The sequence below is a fragment of the Copadichromis virginalis genome, linkage group LG3 (assembly GCF_057382275.1).
Source record: "Copadichromis virginalis isolate Kocher_CV1m ecotype Utaka linkage group LG3, C_Virginalis_male_GT1.1, whole genome shotgun sequence".
NCBI classification, from domain to species: Eukaryota; Metazoa; Chordata; class Actinopteri; order Cichliformes; family Cichlidae; genus Copadichromis; species Copadichromis virginalis.
The window spans coordinates 53,761,198-53,781,381 of record NC_140620.1 but is presented as its reverse complement, the minus strand read 5'-3'; the positions used below and the strand labels follow the sequence as shown (position 1 = coordinate 53,781,381).

The 20,184-nt window shown below is 40.7% G+C and overlaps 2 protein-coding genes across 4 annotated transcripts in view; one reads left to right on the top strand and one right to left on the bottom strand.

Moving 5' to 3' along the window:
- Positions 1-5,817, bottom strand: part of LOC146715309 (RAS guanyl-releasing protein 2-like) — a 37,145-nt gene extending 31,328 nt beyond the window's left edge. The window contains exon 1 of one of the 3 annotated variants that reach the window (XM_085451716.1): positions 5,368-5,817. The gene's annotated coding sequence lies outside the window, so the exon portion shown is untranslated. The remainder of the gene's footprint in view (positions 1-5,367) is intronic. The other 2 variants (XM_085451715.1, XM_085451714.1) reach the window with 2 other exon arrangements.
- A 767-nt stretch (positions 5,818-6,584) lies between these two features.
- alpk1 (alpha-kinase 1) lies at positions 6,585-18,625 on the top strand. The gene is made up of 14 exons (XM_085451713.1): positions 6,585-6,623; positions 7,397-7,605; positions 8,287-8,441; positions 8,541-8,739; positions 9,275-9,334; positions 9,431-9,517; positions 9,597-9,673; positions 10,330-10,425; positions 10,511-10,615; positions 13,915-15,613; positions 16,870-17,017; positions 17,091-17,253; positions 17,788-17,974; positions 18,057-18,625. Exons 2-14 carry the CDS (start codon positions 7,473-7,475, stop codon positions 18,266-18,268), a joined length of 3,321 nt encoding a protein of 1,106 aa, XP_085307839.1. The 5' UTR covers positions 6,585-6,623; positions 7,397-7,472; the 3' UTR covers positions 18,269-18,625.
- Positions 18,626-20,184: the final 1,559 nt, after the last annotated feature.

Genomic DNA, 20,184 nt, shown 5'->3' with positions numbered 1-20,184 from the left:
AGATACTGTTGGCCGAAGGAGGAAAGAGATTAAGTATAGAGGGTTAGTACTGACAGAAGACACAATGAGATATATGAAATTAAAGTGCAACTGGGAAATTTCTATAGGCACATGGAAGCACTCATGCTAATGCTTCTCAAAAGATTGAGAAAAGCAGCACTTCTTTGTAATCTTGAAATAACAGAGAGGGGAAAAGGAGAAAAATATGTAAATGTCCTCCTGCTGGGAGACAGCAGCTACCCACGTGGGATGTTGTGTTGTGTCCTTTAACAAATAAAGTCACGCATCCTGCTCCACATCTGGCTCAAATTAATATCTTATATCTCCCATTTCTGACTTCAAATGAAAAACGTAACGCAGGAGACAGAGAGGACATCGTGGCTGATTTCATGTGTTATAATGTATGCCTCCTGCCACCACCCCCCCAAATGCGACAATGCATCATTGTGTCAGATTGTTTTCACTGCTTTGTGTTCAAGCTTCCTGCTCAAATATGGGTCCTTTACCAGATGTGAAAGTTTGCTTCACAACAAATACCGGAAGGGTGTGCTGCTATGTGTATGTGAGATGTGGCAACTTCTTCTGTTTGTCCACACTTTTCTCTTTTTTTGCTACCTTATTACAAACACACTTGTACAGAGCGGCTTGAGTAAGTGTTATGAATAATTTTTTTCACACATATTTCCTCTATATGCTAGAGTTTTTCCTCACTCTGTCATTTATCCCTCTGACACACAAAACGTCCTTTTTAAACCTCACTGCGTGATGAGTAAAAGATGAGGCCACATGGCGTATTGTGTGAAAGGCCCAATGTGATACATCATTTTATGGAATTCTGCATTTGGGTTTGATTCCTGCCAGCTGTCTATTAACTTCAAAGCATGCCTCGGTCAGGGTTCGTGTTCTAGTGTTCTGCTGAAGTCAGGGATATCACTTCCTGTTGTTGCAAAGTGTTCCATCTCCAATGGCCAAATTTTAAATTAAAGGGGAAATACATTCATTCATATATTTGCCAAAAGGAATTTACTCTACTTGCATGTCTCCACAGTTAATATGAGGATATTGCTACCTATAGTTAGCTTACAAGGGTTTAACTTAGCAGATTTTATGACCTTGAATGCAGCCGGGCTAGCCTTTTTTTCCTGATCAGAGTTGTGAGTCTTCTAAACAGAGCGAAACTGGCACATTTGCACTTTTGTCAGACTTTTATGTAAGAAAACCTTTATGTGAAGCGGCGCCAAGAAACTACTTAGCTTAGCATAAAGAATAAAATAAAACAAAGAGCTATCTTAACAGACAAGAACCTCTAAAGCCAGTTAGTTGTGTGATTGTGTTTTCCCTTTGTGCAACACACAATCATGTAATCCCCCGTTTGCCAGGCAATACTGTCCATCTTTACTCAAGGCTATGCAGCTGCAAGCTGTTACATACTATATTTACCTTCTAGAGCAGAAAAATACGTTTGTGGTTAAGGCTTTCTGTATTTTTTACATGAGGTTAAAGTTAAACCCTAGATTAAAAGATGTAAAACATGGGTGTAGTCACAATGATAACACCCTCTGGTTAGTGCATAAAAGCCTCAACCTGGGTGTTTTTGCTGTCACTATCTTTTCACTACTGATAAGTGATAGTCATTAGCCAATAAGCACATCCTGGATGACCATGCTTTCTCGCTCTAATAGTAACCTTCATTTGCAATATGAAATTATGAACTTTGACCTGGAAGTAGTGACTGAGTCTATTGGGACAAAGTTTGGTGGTCACTGGACAAGGTTCGTTTTGCATAGACTTTTAGAGAGCCGGAAGTCTTGTTGCAAAAAGAGCAGTTGCCCAAAACCTAAGAAGCTTTCCTTCATAAATCCTGTCTAACACAAAGCCTTGAATGTAAACGTTGACCAACAGTCAGCAGTAACGTGCTATACTCAAGCAAGAAATCATCCGAACAAAAGAAAACTGAAAAGTATTTTTTAAGCCGCTTCACCTTCGCAATATAAATCTCAGCTACTTATATTGCCCAAAGGTGCTGTTTTCCACCCTTGACTCAGAAACAAGGAGGCACAGCTGTGCAGCTGCTGTAAAAACTGCTTCTGGTTAGGGCCACATACCAAGTGATGCTGCATGTTTTAATTCTCACAAACTCCGATCTTCGAAGAAAGGCCTGCGGTTTGCAGAATGAGGCACAAACTGCAGTTCTGGAGGCCAATTTGTTCTGTTCGCAATGTTTATCTGCTTCATTTCCTCCTGCCTGTCAGAGATGTGCTCACTGAGCTGCACAGTGGTTTTATACAACAGTCATTTTGAACTAGTTGTGAATGCTGGGAGTTTCACATTCAAACAACCACCCTCCTTTTTACCCCCGCAGGCTTTTTAACAGCCCTGGCTAGTTCCTGTTTATGTATTCCTCCCTAAAACAGCACACATCCATGAGCACACCACAAAGCCCTCAATTTCCTGTAGTCATAACACACCAAATATTATGCACATTCGGATAAAAAGCTTGACAGATTACAGACTGTAAACAGAATGAGTGGGAAAACAAAGGTAGAGACTACTTGGTAGCAGATGTGGGATAACAGGCACTTTCGATTCCCTTTCTGAAACTGAGGCACGCCTAACACCTGTTCAGTGCAGAGCGACCCCACTCAGCCCAAACTTTAAATAATGGTGATATTGTAACCACCTGCTAATTTCTCTAGTAATCAGCTTTGGATTTGCCCACAAATGCCTTTCACCCTATCTGATTGAATTCAAAGCCTCAGCTTGATTTATAGCTCTTCAGGTCTGACACTTTCCCACCCCCGCTACCTTCCCCTCCTACAGAATGTCTCCCTCTCCTCTGCTGCCGCCTCTCTTTCCTGTGTTCCCGCCATACCTTTTTACAGAGTACGTGGCCTTTGCTGCAAGCTGAAGAGTTGAGTAGGGAGCAGAGGAATCCAAATATCCCAGATGACCGCTTAATTATTTGCAGACCATTTGCAAAACAGTTTGTGAAGGCTGATACATAATTAGAAGTAACCCTGTTCACATCTATTCACAATTAGATCCTTAGTTGTCACAATTTTGGGATTGCTGTTCTTCTGCCAAGTTAGTAGGAGTCGTACCAAGTCTGATTCCAGCTCTGCCTACGCCGCGTGCCTTTAAATTCTCCTTTCAGGTGTTTAAATCAGTTAAAAGCATCACCAAACAAACAGCTCAAAAAAAGACTTCAACATTCAGGCGGCCTCCGTGGTGGTAATCAAGGAGGATTAAATTGGATTAGCTAATAAAAAGCAAACTTGAGAAGGTAGAGGACAGACAGAGAGCACAGGACCATCCATCCCGGTGATGGCAAATATCCAGTGCACATGTCTGAGCTGCTGCTCATTGTCTGCTCTCTGTAATTATTTTCTCTCAGCTTGATTTTCCTCCACCCCCCCCCCCTTTCTGTTTTAGTTCTTGCCTTCCTCAACTCACCATCCCTTCCTCCCTAATTTGTTGCTGTCGGTCCTTTGGCATAAAGCAGCAAAGCTTTTTACAATACAACCAATTATAGCTGGCTTTCCTGATAAGTGCACCACCACTGCAGGTTGAGGTGGAAGGAGGCAGCTGGAAGTGATGCTAAATATCAAGGGTGTCTGCTCCACAGGCCAGAAGTAATTGCACTGCAGCAGCAGAGGAGAACGCGAAAGAACAGAGATGCAGAGATTTCCTACTTTAATCTCTTCCACTCAGTTTTTTCTACACTCGGTTTTTTGGAGGCACTTTAATCCTTGAAATCCCGTCTTTTTAAAGCGCTCTACCTTTCAAGTCAAGCACCACTTCAGTGTTTGTGTACATGAGATCACAGAGGCCATGGGTGACTTTGAGGTGACTGATGATCAAATGAGCCAGCATGTGACAAAATGGACTTTGGACTATTTTTTTTTTATTATTGATTTGTTGGTCGCTGACAGAAGTGTGTAAGTGGGAGCCACACGCATGATGGTTGATGCTGAATGTCTGCCTCATTTGCATTCTCCAGATGAGCAGCTGCTAATCTGGATGAGCAAGTGCACAAAAGCAGGCTTGTCCAATATTCAAAATAGCAGCGGGAGCTACATCAGCAACGTGTAGCTCCAGCCAAATGAGCTACACACTGAAAACACTGAAGTGACTTCTCTGTTTTAGCCTCTCGCATGCAGCAAAAAAACATCAGTAGGGATTCCAGCTTACAAGTGAAATCCCACGGCTCTGACACCACGGCTCAGGGTGGATAAAGCTGGGGTGAACTTGGCGAAGACGCTGCAGTGTGAGTAAGCGTCCACACATTCCGAGATGCCTCCTAATCCCTGCTGCTCTGCACGCATTGGCACGAAATCACCTTGAATCATTACATTTAAGACAGCTGCAGTCTGCACAAGAAAACAAGCAATAAAGAGGTTGACTGAAGGCTGAGAAAGCTACACCTGACCTGTCACTCGTTTGACTCACCACTCGGGCCTGCTGAATCACAATCAGCTGGGATGTGGCCTACAGTGTTGCGTTACAGTCGAGGTAAATTCCTTTCAATGCAGGTATCATTACATCCGTTGGTTTAGTAGTAGAGCAGCCAGTAATCCTGAGACTCAGTGCATGTGCAATATAAAGCACACCTCACTGTGCTGTCAGCTCTGAAAGATGCATAAGGTTTAAAGAGAAGAACTCAGCTGGAGCTTTGGCATCTTGAGCTGTAACTGTGCGTGCCAGCAGACCTCTGTTAACCATCATTCTCATGCCAGCTGAAGCAGGACAAAGATTTTAGATTTTAGAAATAGGCATCCCTCTACCCCCGCCCCAACCACCGCCAGTGTAGCTGCAGCTCTAAGCATCTCAGCTTTATATTGTGGTTATAGTGAGTCTATTAATAGCCACAAAGATAATGCATTTCTTCATACATTCTTACACACAGCCGCCGACGCTTGTTGTTTGCAAGCTAGATATACACAAACACACAAGCACACAGTCAGTCACACACTGGGCCCTGTGAATAGCACCATCACTGTCTGAACACTGTTCAACAGGTAGATGTATCTGCAGCTGCAAGTCTGAGCCCAGCAGCACTAAGTTCACCTCCTTTTTTCCCACAATGAATCGACGTGAAATTATCAGACAGACAATGCAGTTGTTGATGGTGCAATCAGGCATGCCCATGCGCAATTTCACTGTTGCAAAAGAAGTAACACTTGCACTCATGCATTAGTCAGCCTATCTAGGTTGTGAAAGGCTTTTAACAGAACCAGAAAAGGACGTGTAACGTTTCAGCAGATTTCTTCAAGAAATAGGTGCCGTAGTTGAGCTCCACCTTGCAGATTAAAAAGGAAAAAAAGTGGCACCAGTGTTGTACTAACAAGTAAATAGGAGATTTCTTACCTTTAGAGTTTGAAGCGTCCCATGCTCTGAGAGGAGAGGCTGGAGTGACAACAGTTGTGGAGTGAGCTCTGATATGGGAAGCGTTACATCACCGTAACACTGTCGAACTCACAAAGTCTGTTCGGCGACCGAGTGTTAGAGTCGGCAAAGATGGGAGCCCGCAAGAAGTCATCAGATGATAAACAACTGGGGTCCGACCTCGGGGGATTAATGCTGCTGCTGTGAACGGGCCATGCGGCTGTCTCCAAGTTCTCGAGTGGCGCACTCGGAAGCACGTTGTGGATGTGATGCGTGTTGGTGCAGCGGAGGCAGCCGAGCTCAGTTATCTGCTCGCAGCTGGAACGCGTGCCAGTCTTCTAGTGTTCCAGCTGTGCAGCTCACAAACACACTGCAGAGCCACAGTCCCGCCTATTGGTAGTATGACTGCAATACCGCCACAACCTGTCCACGGGGCTTTTCATCGTCTGATCGCTTTTCTGAGAGATCGAGGCGTCCTATCAGCCGGGATCACATATTTATTAAATGTGGACGTGTGTTACCTGAAAAAAACTCATGAAAATGTAAATGTTTTGGTGAGTGACTGCTGTTTAGCAGATATATATATGATGTATATATATATATATGATATATGATGTAGTTGTTTTTTTGAATTTTGGTTTATCCGTTGAAAGTTCAAAAGTCCTCCCAAAGATCCTTCAGGATATTTATTATTTTATACATAAATGTATTCATTTAATTATTTATTTCAGTCACATTCCTACAGCCCAGCTACCTGTTGCTGTAGATCACAGTTGTGTCCCTTCATTACGTCACGCGTTGCATTCAGGTCTCGCAGGAATAAGTATAAACAACAGAGAAAACATTAAATACTAAAAATACAGTATTTTGCTGAAGTAATTTAAGCACAGCCACCAAAAATTGTTTATTTGATAAGATTTTTTAGTAATATTTAAAAAAAAATCTGTTAGACAGTATTTTATAAATAAGCGGGACGACAGGTATAAATAATAATATAAATAATTTTTTATTTTCTTCTTATAAATAGAAAAATAATCAGTTAAATAAATCATACCACGTATTTTGATGTTAAGTCTAACCTATTTTCTTCATGTTCGGGTTTTACAGACCAAGGTTTAAATAATGCAACAAATATCGTACGCTCCGGGGTACAAGTTTGATGTTTCCGAAAACTTTGAAAGCAGCATTTCATGATTCCGCCCCACCAGGAAGACGCAGGGAGCAAGAACTAACCATAGGTGCGTTTAAAAAAAGAACTTTTCATACATTTTACATGAAAAGAAAAGAGATAAATACTTCGAGGTTAGCCACACTTAACCGAGGTGTCTAATTACGAATGTATGCTAATTAGCTGTAGGCTAAGTTACACTGAATAGTGCAGAAATACTTTCTGTGGTTGGGGTTTTTCAAAAAGCAGAAATGCACTGTATGGTGTATTGAAATAACATACGTACAAGTATATCATATACATATATACACATATATAGATATATATCTATATATATATAAGAGGCTGAAGAAGTTGCTTAGATTAGTGACCAAACGTTTTTCACACTGAAAACCTTACGTCCAGATGATTGAGCATGCGCCAACACAACATATGAAATTGCAGTTCGGTGAATAGTGTATGTTTTTTATATAGTTTGAAATCCGACATATTATTGAAGAATTTCAGAATATTCTTACTGAACTAAACTTAGGTCCGTATGCATTCATTATTATGTGTTATAAGCAAATTCTTTAAAATGAACTAGATGAGGAGTTTTTGAAAAGTCCTGACAAATTAGGCCGTTAACACTATATATTTAGTCCCCTTTTAAAAGTATACAAGTTCAATTTCATCACGCGTTTTGTTGACTTATTTGTGTGTTTGTTTTTTTACATTTTTATCGTAATGTTAATGTTTTAAAATATTACAAACGGGCCGGATGTGGAGCCGCTCTTTCTCAACAATATTTCAACAGTATTGTCATTTCATGGAATTTCCCTCTCTTGGATCACTCTCTTACAGGAACAGGGGTGAGGAGGCCAAGAGAGAAGGATTTTTTTTCCTTTCCGAAAACAGCTAACTGCGTCTGTTTGCCACAATGGACAGTCGAGAGGTGGGAGATTTACTGGACGAGTGCCTCGGGGCAGCAGAAGCAGCAGGTCGGCAGTCCACCGGGGTTTCTGAGGCAGGGCCCACCACACAAGAGCGGCTGAATTACTGCAGCTGCAGAGGTCAGACACAAGATGGTGCTGTTTAGTGTTTTTTGAGCATGTGAGATACTCAGAGATTTGGGTCAGGATCAAAGGTGAGGTGGAATTATGCTTGCATAAGCTCTGTACAGCTCTGTAGCTTCCATGGCATGAATTTGACACTTTGTGATGTTAAGCATGTGCCTTTAACTAATGCGGGCTGGTGTCTCGCATCTTATAGGGTCAACACACACGTACTGTTACATGTCACTGCTAAACAAGGGACAAAACATGCTCCATTTCACTTAGATTTTTCATATAAATGATGTTTTGCTGCTTATTTTAGAATCTTAGACCTAAAACTGTCCAAGGCAGCTTAAACTAAGTCTAAGTAAATTAAGTCTTCCTTTTGGGAACTTCCTGTTATTGGTTCAAACAGCAGTACATTTCTAAACAGCAATCCATCCAGCTTTTCCTTGTGTTGCGTTGCGTTGATGTGAATCTTTCATGCTTTTTTTTGTATATACTTTTTCTAATGGTGGATGCTAATATTAACCATGGTCAAAGTTTCAAATAAAGAGGTCAGTTTATGTACTAGTAATCCCCGTGTAGCTTGAATGTAGTCACTTTAGGTAAAGATATTCTTTTGTGAATACATTTTGAAAGCATCAGTGTATCTTAAGCCCAATACTGTTTGCTCATCTGGATTTTTATTTCCTGTAGACTCGCTGTGTGCCGAACTGGCCTCCCTCCTGCAGGAAGCCATGGACATGAAATGGCCTTTTGCACCGGAGAAGTGGCAGTATAAGCAGTCTGTCAGCGCCGCTGACAAAACCAACCTCAATGACCTCATCAGCAAACACTTGTCTCAACTACTGGTAATAATTAAACAATAGCCTATTCAGCTTGGCACCCTGTGGTGTCATTGTAAATAAAAACATAAGCACAATCCCAAACGTCGTGTTTGTGTCTGCCAGGATCTCCTGAAGGCCTGCATCAGAGCTGAGGAGGCACACTGTGCACTGGCAGTTGTCTTCTTAGTGGACCGTTACCTCTACTGGACTGATGATTCAAGCCGTCTGCTGAAGATTGCCAAGCTTCTCCACAGACGCTACCCCGAGACCCCCATAGCCCCCCAGCTGGTCATACGGCAGGCCAGGGTCTATTTTAACTCGGGTACAGTGCAGTGAAAGATTGGGATCGATGCTTTTAAAGTATTTTTTGTCTTCTCATCTCTGTGTGATATCAGTGACACGGGATTTATCTAATATGGTAATTTCAGCTACGCTGCGAGCACAGAAGCTCCACCCATCAGCTGTTCAAATCTTTTGTCTGCAGGGGGCAACAGATCAGTTTGGCATGTAGGGAGGGGTGAAAGAGCTAAAGCAGCTTTTTTTTCAGACAGTGGATGGACTAAAGCAAAATAAGAAAAACATAATTTTTTTAAACTATAAATCAAAGCCGTTCTTGGAGAGTGAAATAATAGCAATTTGGAGCTGGAAACGACTATATAAACTCCTGTTTGATACATGTTAGTGCTAATTATTGTTTGGAGAAATTATAGTGATTGACGTAAACTCATAACCTGGAAATTGCACATGAACGGCTCTCACTCCTTAGTTATTTTTGCCACATTTCATTAAAGGGTTATTTTAAGTAAGGCTTGTGCAGACCTGGGTAAATGCAAACATAATCATTATCTGCCCCACAGGAAAACTGCAGAAGGCAGAGTACATCCTGAGCAGCCTGATTAACAACAGCGGGACGACAGGTAGTTTCCTGTCTGTTCCTTTTCACGGACATTTATTGAGGATTAAACTGAGTCCACAAAGTAAACAAATAATGTGCCTTTATCTTTTATGTGCAGGTCATTGGATATACCACTCTGAAAGTGACCGGGTGCTCGTGCAGGCTGTGAGTGTTCAAGTGCGTGGCACGATTTTGCAAAAGCTGGGTAAGATCACTTTTGTGAAGTGAAAGATAATTGTCATTATTTTGTGATTATTTTTTATTGTCTTTGTGTTGTGTTTTAGGCCTGTGGTTAGAGGCTGCAGAGCTAATATGGGCTTCCTTGGTTGGGTACTACTCGCTTCCTCAACCTGACAAAAAGGTACCACAGACAATACTATCATTTGGTTGCCATAGTTGGCATAGTTGGTTGAGGTTTAAATCAGGGATGTCAAACTCATTTGACATTGTGGGACACTCTGCTTTGTGTCAGCTTAAAGAAGTTTAAGTACACATTTTATCTCTGGGATATTTGAATATAAGCAAAAGAAAGGTAACTTCTACATGATGAAGAAATGCTGCTGTGTGCTTTAATTGTAAGAAATAAAAGTGTAAAATTACAGAAAAGATTCTGTTAGCTCAAACTTTCCTGTAATTAAAAAAATGGAAAATCTTTGTTAATTTACAGAATGTGCTTTGTTTTTATTTTTACTCTGAACACACTGTAAAAATACTGCATTTCTATAGCAGATAATGATTGTGTCATTTAAGTGTTTATCAGATATTTGTTTTACTTTGGTGTTGTATGAATGGCCATGATGAAGCTGTAAAATCTATGAAAATACATTTAAAATATAAAACTTTTGTCCTCCTTCACATTTTCCAAAGCCATTCAGTGGACCAGATTGAAGTCTTTGACACACTGATTCTGGTCCCCAGGCCTTATGTTTAATGTTTGACTATCCTGGTTTAGATGTTAGTCGGCCCAGTTTACACACTGTGATAAACCTCTGACCTGCAACTCTGTTTATTTTATAGGGTATTGGAACTTCCCTTTGTATACTGGCCAGTATATTGGTATCTATGAATAATGAGGACTTCCATGCCTTTAGGACTAATCCAGATATTGATTTTGTAAGCCCGCCTCACAATCTCCATTCATTAGTTGTTTTTTCTAAAAAAAAATTTGCTGCATTATTTATTCTGTCCATTTTTTCAGACGTTACTTGGGGATGGAAATCATCGTCTTCTCTCAGCAGCCCAGGCTGCTAAGATGGCAGTGGTATACACTCAGTATACTTCACTGTATGTTTTGACTAACGTGGTAAGTTACTTCTACTGAATAATCTCTGTCTACTTGCCTGCAATTGACCTTTAGAGTTCTAGTTTATCAGCATAGATTACTGACGCAGATAACTGAAACTTCCCCAGCATAACTAATTTGAACTAAGTTTTATTTCCTGCAGTGATAGAGAATCCTCATAGTCCAGCAAAAGTTTTATGTTTAAGCAAGTAGTTATCAGGCAATCCTCCATTGAATGTGTTTGCTGTTTTGTTGATAATATTGAAATCTTCCTTCCTGCAGACTTATTTTTTTGAGTCTGTTAATTAGAACCCCACTCAGGCATGAAATTGGTACTGCTGACTGATTAAATAATAGATAAATAATAATGACAATTATTATTATTGTTATAAATACCTATGCAAAAAGAATGTATGTCAGATTTGTAGATAGTCTTGTTGCGGCTCAGTTACACCAGAGTAGTCTAACAGCAAACACCTTATGATTTTTTTACCTCCAGAGATGACCCTAAGTGACTGCGTTAACTGTCTGATCACAAAACAATTGCACAAGTTGCCTGGTGGGAGGCAACCTGTCTCCAAACAGTTGCGAACAGACTCAGACTGCCTGCAATCACTTTCAGACACACTGTTAAAGGTCTGCAAATAACTGCTGTCTAACTTATAAACACAAACAGCCAAAATGTTGCAATCAGTATGAGTCAGTCTGCTGTGATAAGTGCAACTTGTCCTTGACACGTTTCTTTGCAACACTGGGCTCAACTCAGCTGCTTGTATTTGGTTTTATCCTGGTGACATTCCTATGTAAAGGTAAGGTTGCAGAGCACCTTTGTCATTTTGCAGTTAATCTGCCACCCTGCGTCACTATTTGAGGAGGAATTTCCATTAGGTTCTGGTTGGACTCTTAATGTTAAGTAGTTGCTGCATGAATTTCTGTACTTATGTACTAAGGTTGAAATTCATTGCAAACCATGGCACATGTTTGCAATAATTTTGGTTGTGTTGTGGTCTTCAACTACTGTTTTCTCTATCCCCTTGAATGCAATGCTCCATCAAAAAAAGGGATTTTTAAAATGTTAATTAACTTCTTAACGATTTTTAAAGCCTGTATTTAGCCTGTGATAGTTTTTGCGATTTTGAATTCAGTACCACATGAGAACTGAGCAATGTTAACTACTGTGGTTAATCAGCTTGTCTTTCAACACTATCTGTGTTTGGGAACTGACGTGGAGGGCAAATAATTTTGTTGCTTGATAAAGCATTTTACTTTACTTGAGCAAGACGGAGTCACCTTTGCCATATTTTATGTTTGATAACGTGTCAGGTGATTCTATTAGTGACAGCTTAGGACTCTTAGCATGCCAGTTAAGCAACCACAGTGCTGCACTGTGCCGCTGACATACCTGAAAGAATGTGGTTTGGCCTTTTCATTCTGAAATAAGCGAGGCCTTCCTGAAAAGCAATGTGTTTCTCCAAAACCCAAAATTATATTGATCCATATAAGGGATGTTTCAGTATTCTTTTACTGATGATAACCATGATATTTAAAAAACTAAATATTTTTATGTGGTTTTGTATAGTTACTTAGAGATTCTCCACTTTCCAACGCTTGTTTTTTGATTGTGATTCATTTGCCCCCCAAAAAAACACGAGTTAGAGATGAATTTGACTAATGCTTCTTAATCTGTAATTGTGGCTTTTAGCACTGATAATAACAGAGTAAAAATCTGGTGTCTGACAGCCTTAGTTCAGCATAAATAAGGCCTTCACAGAGATGCAAGTTTCACATGTGCATAGCAATGTCATTGCTTTGAATAGTGTCCAGATCGCAGGCTGGATGGTTCCTCTCCTTTTAACCCAAAGGATGCAAAGTCAGTGATTCAGTCAGAAATATAAATTTTGATTAGTCAGTCAGACCACAGGAAAGTTTTCCCCTTTGCCTCAGTCCCAGAGGTAGGGGATATTCTGGATCCTGGTTTTCATGCATAGTTCCTTAACCCAGACAGTGGTTTCTGCTAATGTCTAATAGTTCAAAGATCACAATCATTCAATACTGGTTTTCACTTTTTCTCCCAAAATGACCTTTTTTGAATATCATCATTTCGTTCTGTCTTGATATGATATTTTCAGGTAAATAGAGGGTTTAAATGATTTGTCAACTGTTGCATTTTGAGTTTGCTTATATTTACATACAGTGACCCAACTTTTTTTTGGATGTATAGCACTGCGCAAAACTCTGAAGCCACCCCTCATTTCTTTATATTTTACTATGAAAATAGGAAAACCTGCAGTGAATTATTTAAACACATGTAAACATACATGGCAATATAGTACAGAGGGCGAAACAGTACAATTCCACATTTATTCTTCAACACAGCCTGCACGCAGCTTTCTTCTGATTTGTTTAAGGAATTTTCGGGAACAGCTCTTCAGCGTTCTAAAAGGACATTTCAAAGCTCTTACTTGGATGCTGGATGGCTTTTATTCCACTGACCTTACAGTGTTTCAGTAATGTTGAGGTTTGGGTTCCATTATTTTGACAAGCTCACCAACACCACTGGCTTAAATGCAGCCCCAGTGACAGAGCCTACAGATGGCCATAGACCCTCGCTGTTGTACCTCTCTCCTGGCCTACTCTGTACAAATTGATGACAATTTGAACCAAAAATTTCACATTTGGATTTGTCACTCTGGTCGCCACTGATTTTCAGTGTAGTTTGTGTGTTATTTCCATTCCTATTCCATTTCCATTCTTGATGAGCAAACAGTAGCTGGATCCACTAGTGGGCTAGATGCATCCCTCAGCTCCTATGTCAACCTTTTGCTGGATTTTTTCGTATTTCTTAAAGATAAGACTTTCAGAAAAAGTTCATCCACTGTAGATAGTTTTTTAGTCCTGACACTTTTTCTCTTCTCCAATTCTCAGTTTTTTTAATCACAAATCGCACACCATGGCAAGATATGCTAAGTAAAATAATAATATATGCCTGTCGAGCTGTGTTATCTTTGACCTTTTTCGCAGAATTAACCAAAATAATGGGAACAAATTATGTGTTTTTGTGACAGACCGCTAATAACAAAATGCCTAAAGATACAAAATTGGTTCTATGATAATTTGTCTGTTATGTGTAGACACAGTACTAGTACATGCATTGCATTAGGTTCTTCTTAATGCTTGAATACTGTCAGGTACAAGAACGGCACTGAAAATGAGTGAGTAAAGAAATGAGGGGTGGCTAAAGACTTGCACAGAATGTAGGATCGTAAACGAGATCTTTCCTGTGGTTATGTAATTGTTCCTCTGTTTGTGTTTTTCTTTAGACAACCCAAGGTACCTGCTTGCTATCATACAGTTTCTCTGTGGAGTGTCCAGATTCTCAAAGACAGTCATTTCTCCAGCAGGCACAAGAAGCATTTACAATTGGCCTTCTCACCAGAGCAGAGGGTGATCTGGTAACCAGCAAGCAGGAGCTTCATACCTTTCTAAAAGCTGCCTATTCCCTCACTGTCACTCACAAGTGGCTTGGAACTCCTTTGGAGGTTGTAGCACAGGCAGTTCAAGCTTGTCAAAATGCTTTATCTAGTTTTTACAGTTACTGCCATGCTGGTACCCAAGACAAAGACAGCCTGTGCACTGAGATCATGCACCTGGTCACCCAAGTCAAGCTGCTTCTCCGAGTGGAGCCTTTCCTTAATTCAGACAAGGGGTCTTTTGTCCCTGACAGCTACAGAAATGTCAAAGACACCTCTGTAAATTTTAATCATGCAGGTTTTGCTAAGTTAATGAGGCGGTTCCAAAAGTATCACGAGTCACTGTGTGAGACCACTAACACACACTGTAGGGATGCTAAAGATGAGATAGAGATGGACAGAGGAAGGCTGTGTATAACAGCGCTTTGGACAACCACTGGCACACTCAACACAGAGGCTCAGGGAGGCTCACATTCATCCAGCGTGCATATGCCTCAAAAGCCTGAAAGCACAGATATCCTTGGCTCCTCGTGGCAGGAAGTGTCCATAACAAGTTCAGGCTCTCCTCAGCCCAGCAGAAGCTATACAGGAAGCAGTGCTATTGGACATAGAGAGGGAGCGACCAATCAGAGCTGTCTACCCACAGAAGATGATGAAGAAAGGTCAGACGACAAGTCACAGTCTCCCCATGAAAACAAGAAGCGAAACTTACAGGGTTGTAACTCTGGTGTCAGTTCTGCACTACCTGCCACTTCCTCCTTCAGCATGAGCAGGGATTCAGAAAACTTTCAGATGATAAAAGCTGAAATAGAAACGCTGACCTCTGAAGAGGACGTGATGTCTGATGCTGCTGAGGCAATAGCTGAAGGAGTAGTGCAGTCCTTATCCCAGCTATCTATAACATCCTCTTGCTCCCTTGGGGACAGTTTCGGTTCCCAGTCATCATGGGAAAAACTTTCAGCTGATCTGAATTCTCCCACATACAGGAAACCACAACCAAGTAGTATTTCCAAAGCAGGAGCTTGCCAAAACAGCGATTCACCAGATTCAGATGGGAGCTTCTTCATTTGTGAAACGGTCGATTTTGAAACAGATGATTCCCCTTCTGATCACATGAGCAAAAACCAGAAAATACGTGCTTTATTAAAACCACAACCGATCAAAAGCCCCAAAGTTTACCAAAATGCGGAAACTGAAGTACAACCTGCAACAAACAGCACTTTAGCAATGCAAAATAATCAATCCCAAGCTGTCACAGAACTGTTACCTGTCACTGAAACCTCTACAAAGAGTTCATTTGGAGTCCTGGAGGTAAACCAAAGTTGTTGTCAACAAACTGAGGTGCAGAATGTGCCCCAGAAGAAGAACTCCATGTGCTACAGCTGCCTAGACCCAAGCACTGTAGCTGATGCTGTCCCTATGAAACCCTTCTTGTTGTCACAATGGGATTACCGAGCCCTTCTGGCTGGCATTTGCAATGATTGTCTGCTGAAGAGGTTGCACAATGATGAGAAAAAATTCAAGTTGGAGCAGTACAAAACTGCCCACAGTAAGTTTACATTCCTGCTCTTCCTTTGTCACCATCAGTACTTTCTGTGAGCTGCAGAAGAACTATGTCTCTAGGGTGTCAGCATCATTCTGTCACTCTAGATAAAAATATCTTAAATGTAAAATATATTATGTATGATCACGCGTTGGATGGATTACTGTGAAATTTTAAACACTCACATTCCCCGTCCCCAAACGATATATTCTACTGTCACTTTCCCTGTAGTGACACCATGATGTTCACATTTGCTGTTTTGAGTGAGGTGTCTCAACGGCGACTGGATGGATTCCAGCAGATTTTGGCACAGATATTTATGTTCAGCACTCGTGATATTTCCATTGCTTTGATTTCATTTTGCACCATTTTTTTCCAGCTCCCCTTTTAAATTTATACTTGGAATCTGATTCTATAGTTTTGCATGATTCACATTTATGACAATCCTTATTTTCTTTCTACACTGGGCTGCGCCTCACTTCATACATAGCAGTTCTGACTCCTTTAAGCCTCCCTCACTTTCTTCTGATTAGCTGCACTCTCATAAATAGGAGGTTTAAACCATATAAGTAGGGCTTCTGTGCTCACACCCAGATCTATATGCTATATATATATCATACAGATCTGGCTATATAAGAATTAGACCAATTACCACCTTCACAGATGGCTTTGCTTTAGTTTCTTATTCAATGGGCTACATCCATCCATTTTCTTCCATTTATCTGGAACCAGGTTACAGGGGCTGCAGCCTAAGCAGGGAAGCCCAGACCCCCTCTCTAGCTACCTCCTCTACCTTATCTAGGGGAAACATGAAGGCGTTCCCAGACCAGCTGAGAGATATCATCTCTCCATTGTGTCCTGGGGCTGCCCCTCCCTCCGGAGCTCACCCAGGAGATGCCAAGGAGGCTTCCTTATCAGGTGTCCAAAGCACCTCAGCTGGCTCCTTTCGAGCTCAGTCATCTAGGAGAGGCTCTGAGTAAACCCGCTACTCTACCACATCGAAAGGAGCCAGCTGAGGTGCTATCTCTAAGGCAAAGACCAGACACCCTACAGAGAAAGCTTATTTCAGCCACTTGTTCGTTCAGTGTCTACCCAGAGCTCGTGACCATAGGTCTATGTCCCCATTTAAGGGGCTGAGATGATCTTTTTTTCCATGAAAATGAGCACCAATGAGTTCAGCAGGCGGGTAGCTTTTATATATCAACCCCAGCCTTGTCTTACAGAACAAAAAAGCTTGTAATTGTCTGTTGATCTCTATCTAGGTGCTCTCCATTTAAAGTTCTCCAAGGCCACCGGACTGTGGACAGCCATGGAAACTTGTGTTTACATTGGTGACTCAATGGGGGAGAAGGGCGCGCAGAGAACAACAATATGGGTGCAGTTTTTACACCAGGAGGAGCGGCTAAGCAAGTATGGTAGCAATCTTGGTTCAACCTAAATATGGTGACTTGAAGTCTCATCTTTTTCCTGTATTTGTCCTTAGTTATGTGGGGAAAGATTACTTGAACCCAAAGCAGATCCAGTTTCCTCTGAAAGATGTGGAGCGACAGATGACAGCCCAGTACTATGTAACTGAATTCAACAAAAGTCTCTATGACAAAGAAGTTATGGCTCAGATCTTCTTTATTCCGTCAGAAGCCCTGTTGGTGAGGGACTGCTGGAAACACTTATTTAAAGGAATTCAAGATAACAAATGTTGCATTCAAAGTGCTTACTTTGTAAAAACAGCTTTAATAGAAGCCCACATCCAGAGTTTGGTACAGACTGCAGCAGCTTGAAATGTAATACTTTCAGTTTAGAGCTAGAAATCTGTTTTGTGATATAGTCAAGCAATTATTCTGTAGGTTATTAGTCTAGGAGGTGCTATGATCTGCAAATTTTTACAATTCTGTGTGGAAAGTATTTATTGATTTGGGCCAAAGACAGAGAGCCTTTATCATTATTCACTGAGTGTAAACCAGACTGTGTACTGCCATTTATCTTTATAAACACAATACAACAGTACAGCAATGTGTGTGCTGAGAGCCAATCACAAACCCAAAAGACACATAGAGCCAATGGATTACTGAGATTAGTAACATTTAAATACAAAGATTTATTTTAGTAATATTGTTGCTACCAGTAGAATCCAAACAGTCTTCAAATGTTACAAAATATCTCTCTTGTTTTCCGGTGATCAGATTCTGGATGGAGATGAGATTGTGGGCTGTGTAACCGTGGAGCCCTACATGCTTGGAGACTTTGTCAAACTGACCAACAACACTGAAAAGAAGGAGAAGATGTTCCATGCTACAGATTATGGCCTCGCATTTGGACACTTCACCTACCTGTTCTCTGGTGGCCAGGAAGTCGTTGTAGATTTACAAGGTGTGTGACATCTGCTGCTTTTCACTGAACGCAATATTGTCACATGACAAAGATTAGTAGTCATCCATTTATTTTTCCACAGGATGGGTGACAGCCAACGGCAAAGGACTGACCTACCTCACAGACCCACAGATTCACTCCACCAGGATCCCTAAGGGTCCTTCTAACTTTGCTGCCAGAGGGCTCAGTTTGTTCCTGAAATATCAGCATGGACCTGAGTGCAATCAGATTTGCCACCTGCTCAAACTACCTCCACTGGACCCAAACTCAAACGTTTCTCCTCAAAAACTTTGAGACGTTGGACACTATTTATTGCTATCCACAAAAAATTGAAAATTATTTAAGGGGCTTGTTTTGGCAAGTTTTTGGAACTGACTGCTTTTCTTTTTTTTAAATGTACCGATAAATGCATTGTGCACCCTTTTCTTGGAATGCTAGAAGTGTAACAGATTTACAAAGAGCTTTTGGGTGCTACATTTAGTTACAAGAGATAAGAGATCATTCTTTTATAAGAGAAGGATCTGAAAAGACAAATGCTACAAAATTGTTTATGTGGTTTCATTATTGTCAGCAGATTATCAAACAGTTAACATCTTAGGCTCTTTTCATCAGGTGGTCAAAGATCTCACGCCTGACAGAAATTTTTCTTATTGTACCTTTTTTTTTTTTAATTGGAAGTTACAAAAACATTTGTGGTGCTGTCCCCCGATCCACTCCTCTTAGACTGAAAAATGATCCAATATCCCAGGGCTGTAAAATCCCTCTATTGCTGTGCTTGCTTGGTAATGTTGCACAACTTGACAAAATGTCTCATAATGCACATCCGCATAACCACACAATGCGTTCATGCACATGTGACTCCCACACAATTCTAATGACATGTAAAATATGCAAATATGTGCAACACTGTTGTATTGTCTTCTTTTCTTGTTTGTATCACTGCATATTTTGTCCTTTTGTAACAATATAGATAAAAAAAATAATTAACTTTGATGATAAAAGCCAGCAATGTTTAGTGAACTGTAAAATCTGTGTAAACAGGCTACATGAAGATGATTATTGTGCAGTCTTCTCTACTGAAATGTTTTTGGTGCATATGGTCCAGTAAATGAGTGATAGATAGATGTTTGAAAAAGATACTTTATTGATTGCACAAGGGAAATTGATGTGTTACAGCAGCACGATGAAGGGTACAGTCTACAATAAACAGCACAGTTAAAAAAAAGGGCCACGGGTGCCTGGTAAGGGCCTTATACTATGAGATAGTGCAGGAATTTATATATTTACAACAGTGATAAAAAACAAAGAAAAAGAAAAATGATGTTAGTAAGACTGACATTTGTAAGGGAGAAGTGCAAATTGCATTAATAAATAAAATGTACAAATTAAATCGTGAGAAAAAGCTGCATGAAGGTATAATACAAAAATGTGTTTGGGACCATACGCCTGACAGGTGTGTTCATCTGTCACAGAATGAAGAGTTATTATACAACTTTACAGAGAGTGGTAGGAATGAGTTCCTGCAGCGTGCTTTATGGCAGCGAGGTTTATGTAGTGCAGAGACAATCAACTAAAAATGGCTTCTGACAACAGAACAGTACCTTGTGTAGCAGATCCACCATTAGTTGTGTACCTGTGTGTGTGTTAATAGGTCAATAAATGGAGCCCTTTGCAAAGTGCTTTGCAAACTGCCAATGGGGAAACGTGTAATGTAAATATAGTCCATTTATCTTTACAAGGGGTGTGCAACATGGTCAAGGTGAATACAGTAGAAAGACCTGACTGACATCATTTCAGTGCGACAAATGACCGCTGCAGGTCTACACCTGTAGGTCAGATACCCTTGTAACTGTTGGTGTTTGTTCAATTTCCAAATGGAAAATGATAAGTTTATCTAAAGCTGTCAGGTGGTTAGGTCTGCTGACAGCAGTCACACACCTCTACAGTCACATGACAGTGATGTCATTCATGCGCACATGTTTACCCGTCCCCATTCGGTCAAAATCCTGTTCGGGCTTTATGAGCTGCCCTCTTTTGTAAACACAGCATGCTTTACCCTTGGCCCACTGTGCGCAGTATGACACAGTATCACTAAGCGCTGTTATGAATATTCGACTGGAAAGCGGTGTATTTTTGAAGTTTGTCCTCACTGTAAGTGCACTGTATGAATAGAGTTGGCATAACATTATAAGCACCTACAGATAGAAGAA

What these genes read in the sequence shown, in the direction of transcription:
- alpk1 (XM_085451713.1), top strand. Translation starts at nt 7,473, where the DNA reads ATGGACAGTCGAGAGGTGGGAGATTTACTGGACGAGTGCCTCGGGGCA. An exon ending in GAATTACTGCAGCTGCAGAG is followed by an intron (nt 7,606 to 8,286) that starts GTCAGACACAAG and finishes TATTTCCTGTAG; the next exon opens with ACTCGCTGTGTGCCGAACTG. An exon ending in TTCCTCAACCTGACAAAAAG is followed by an intron (nt 9,674 to 10,329) that starts GTACCACAGACA and finishes TTTATTTTATAG; the next exon opens with GGTATTGGAACTTCCCTTTG.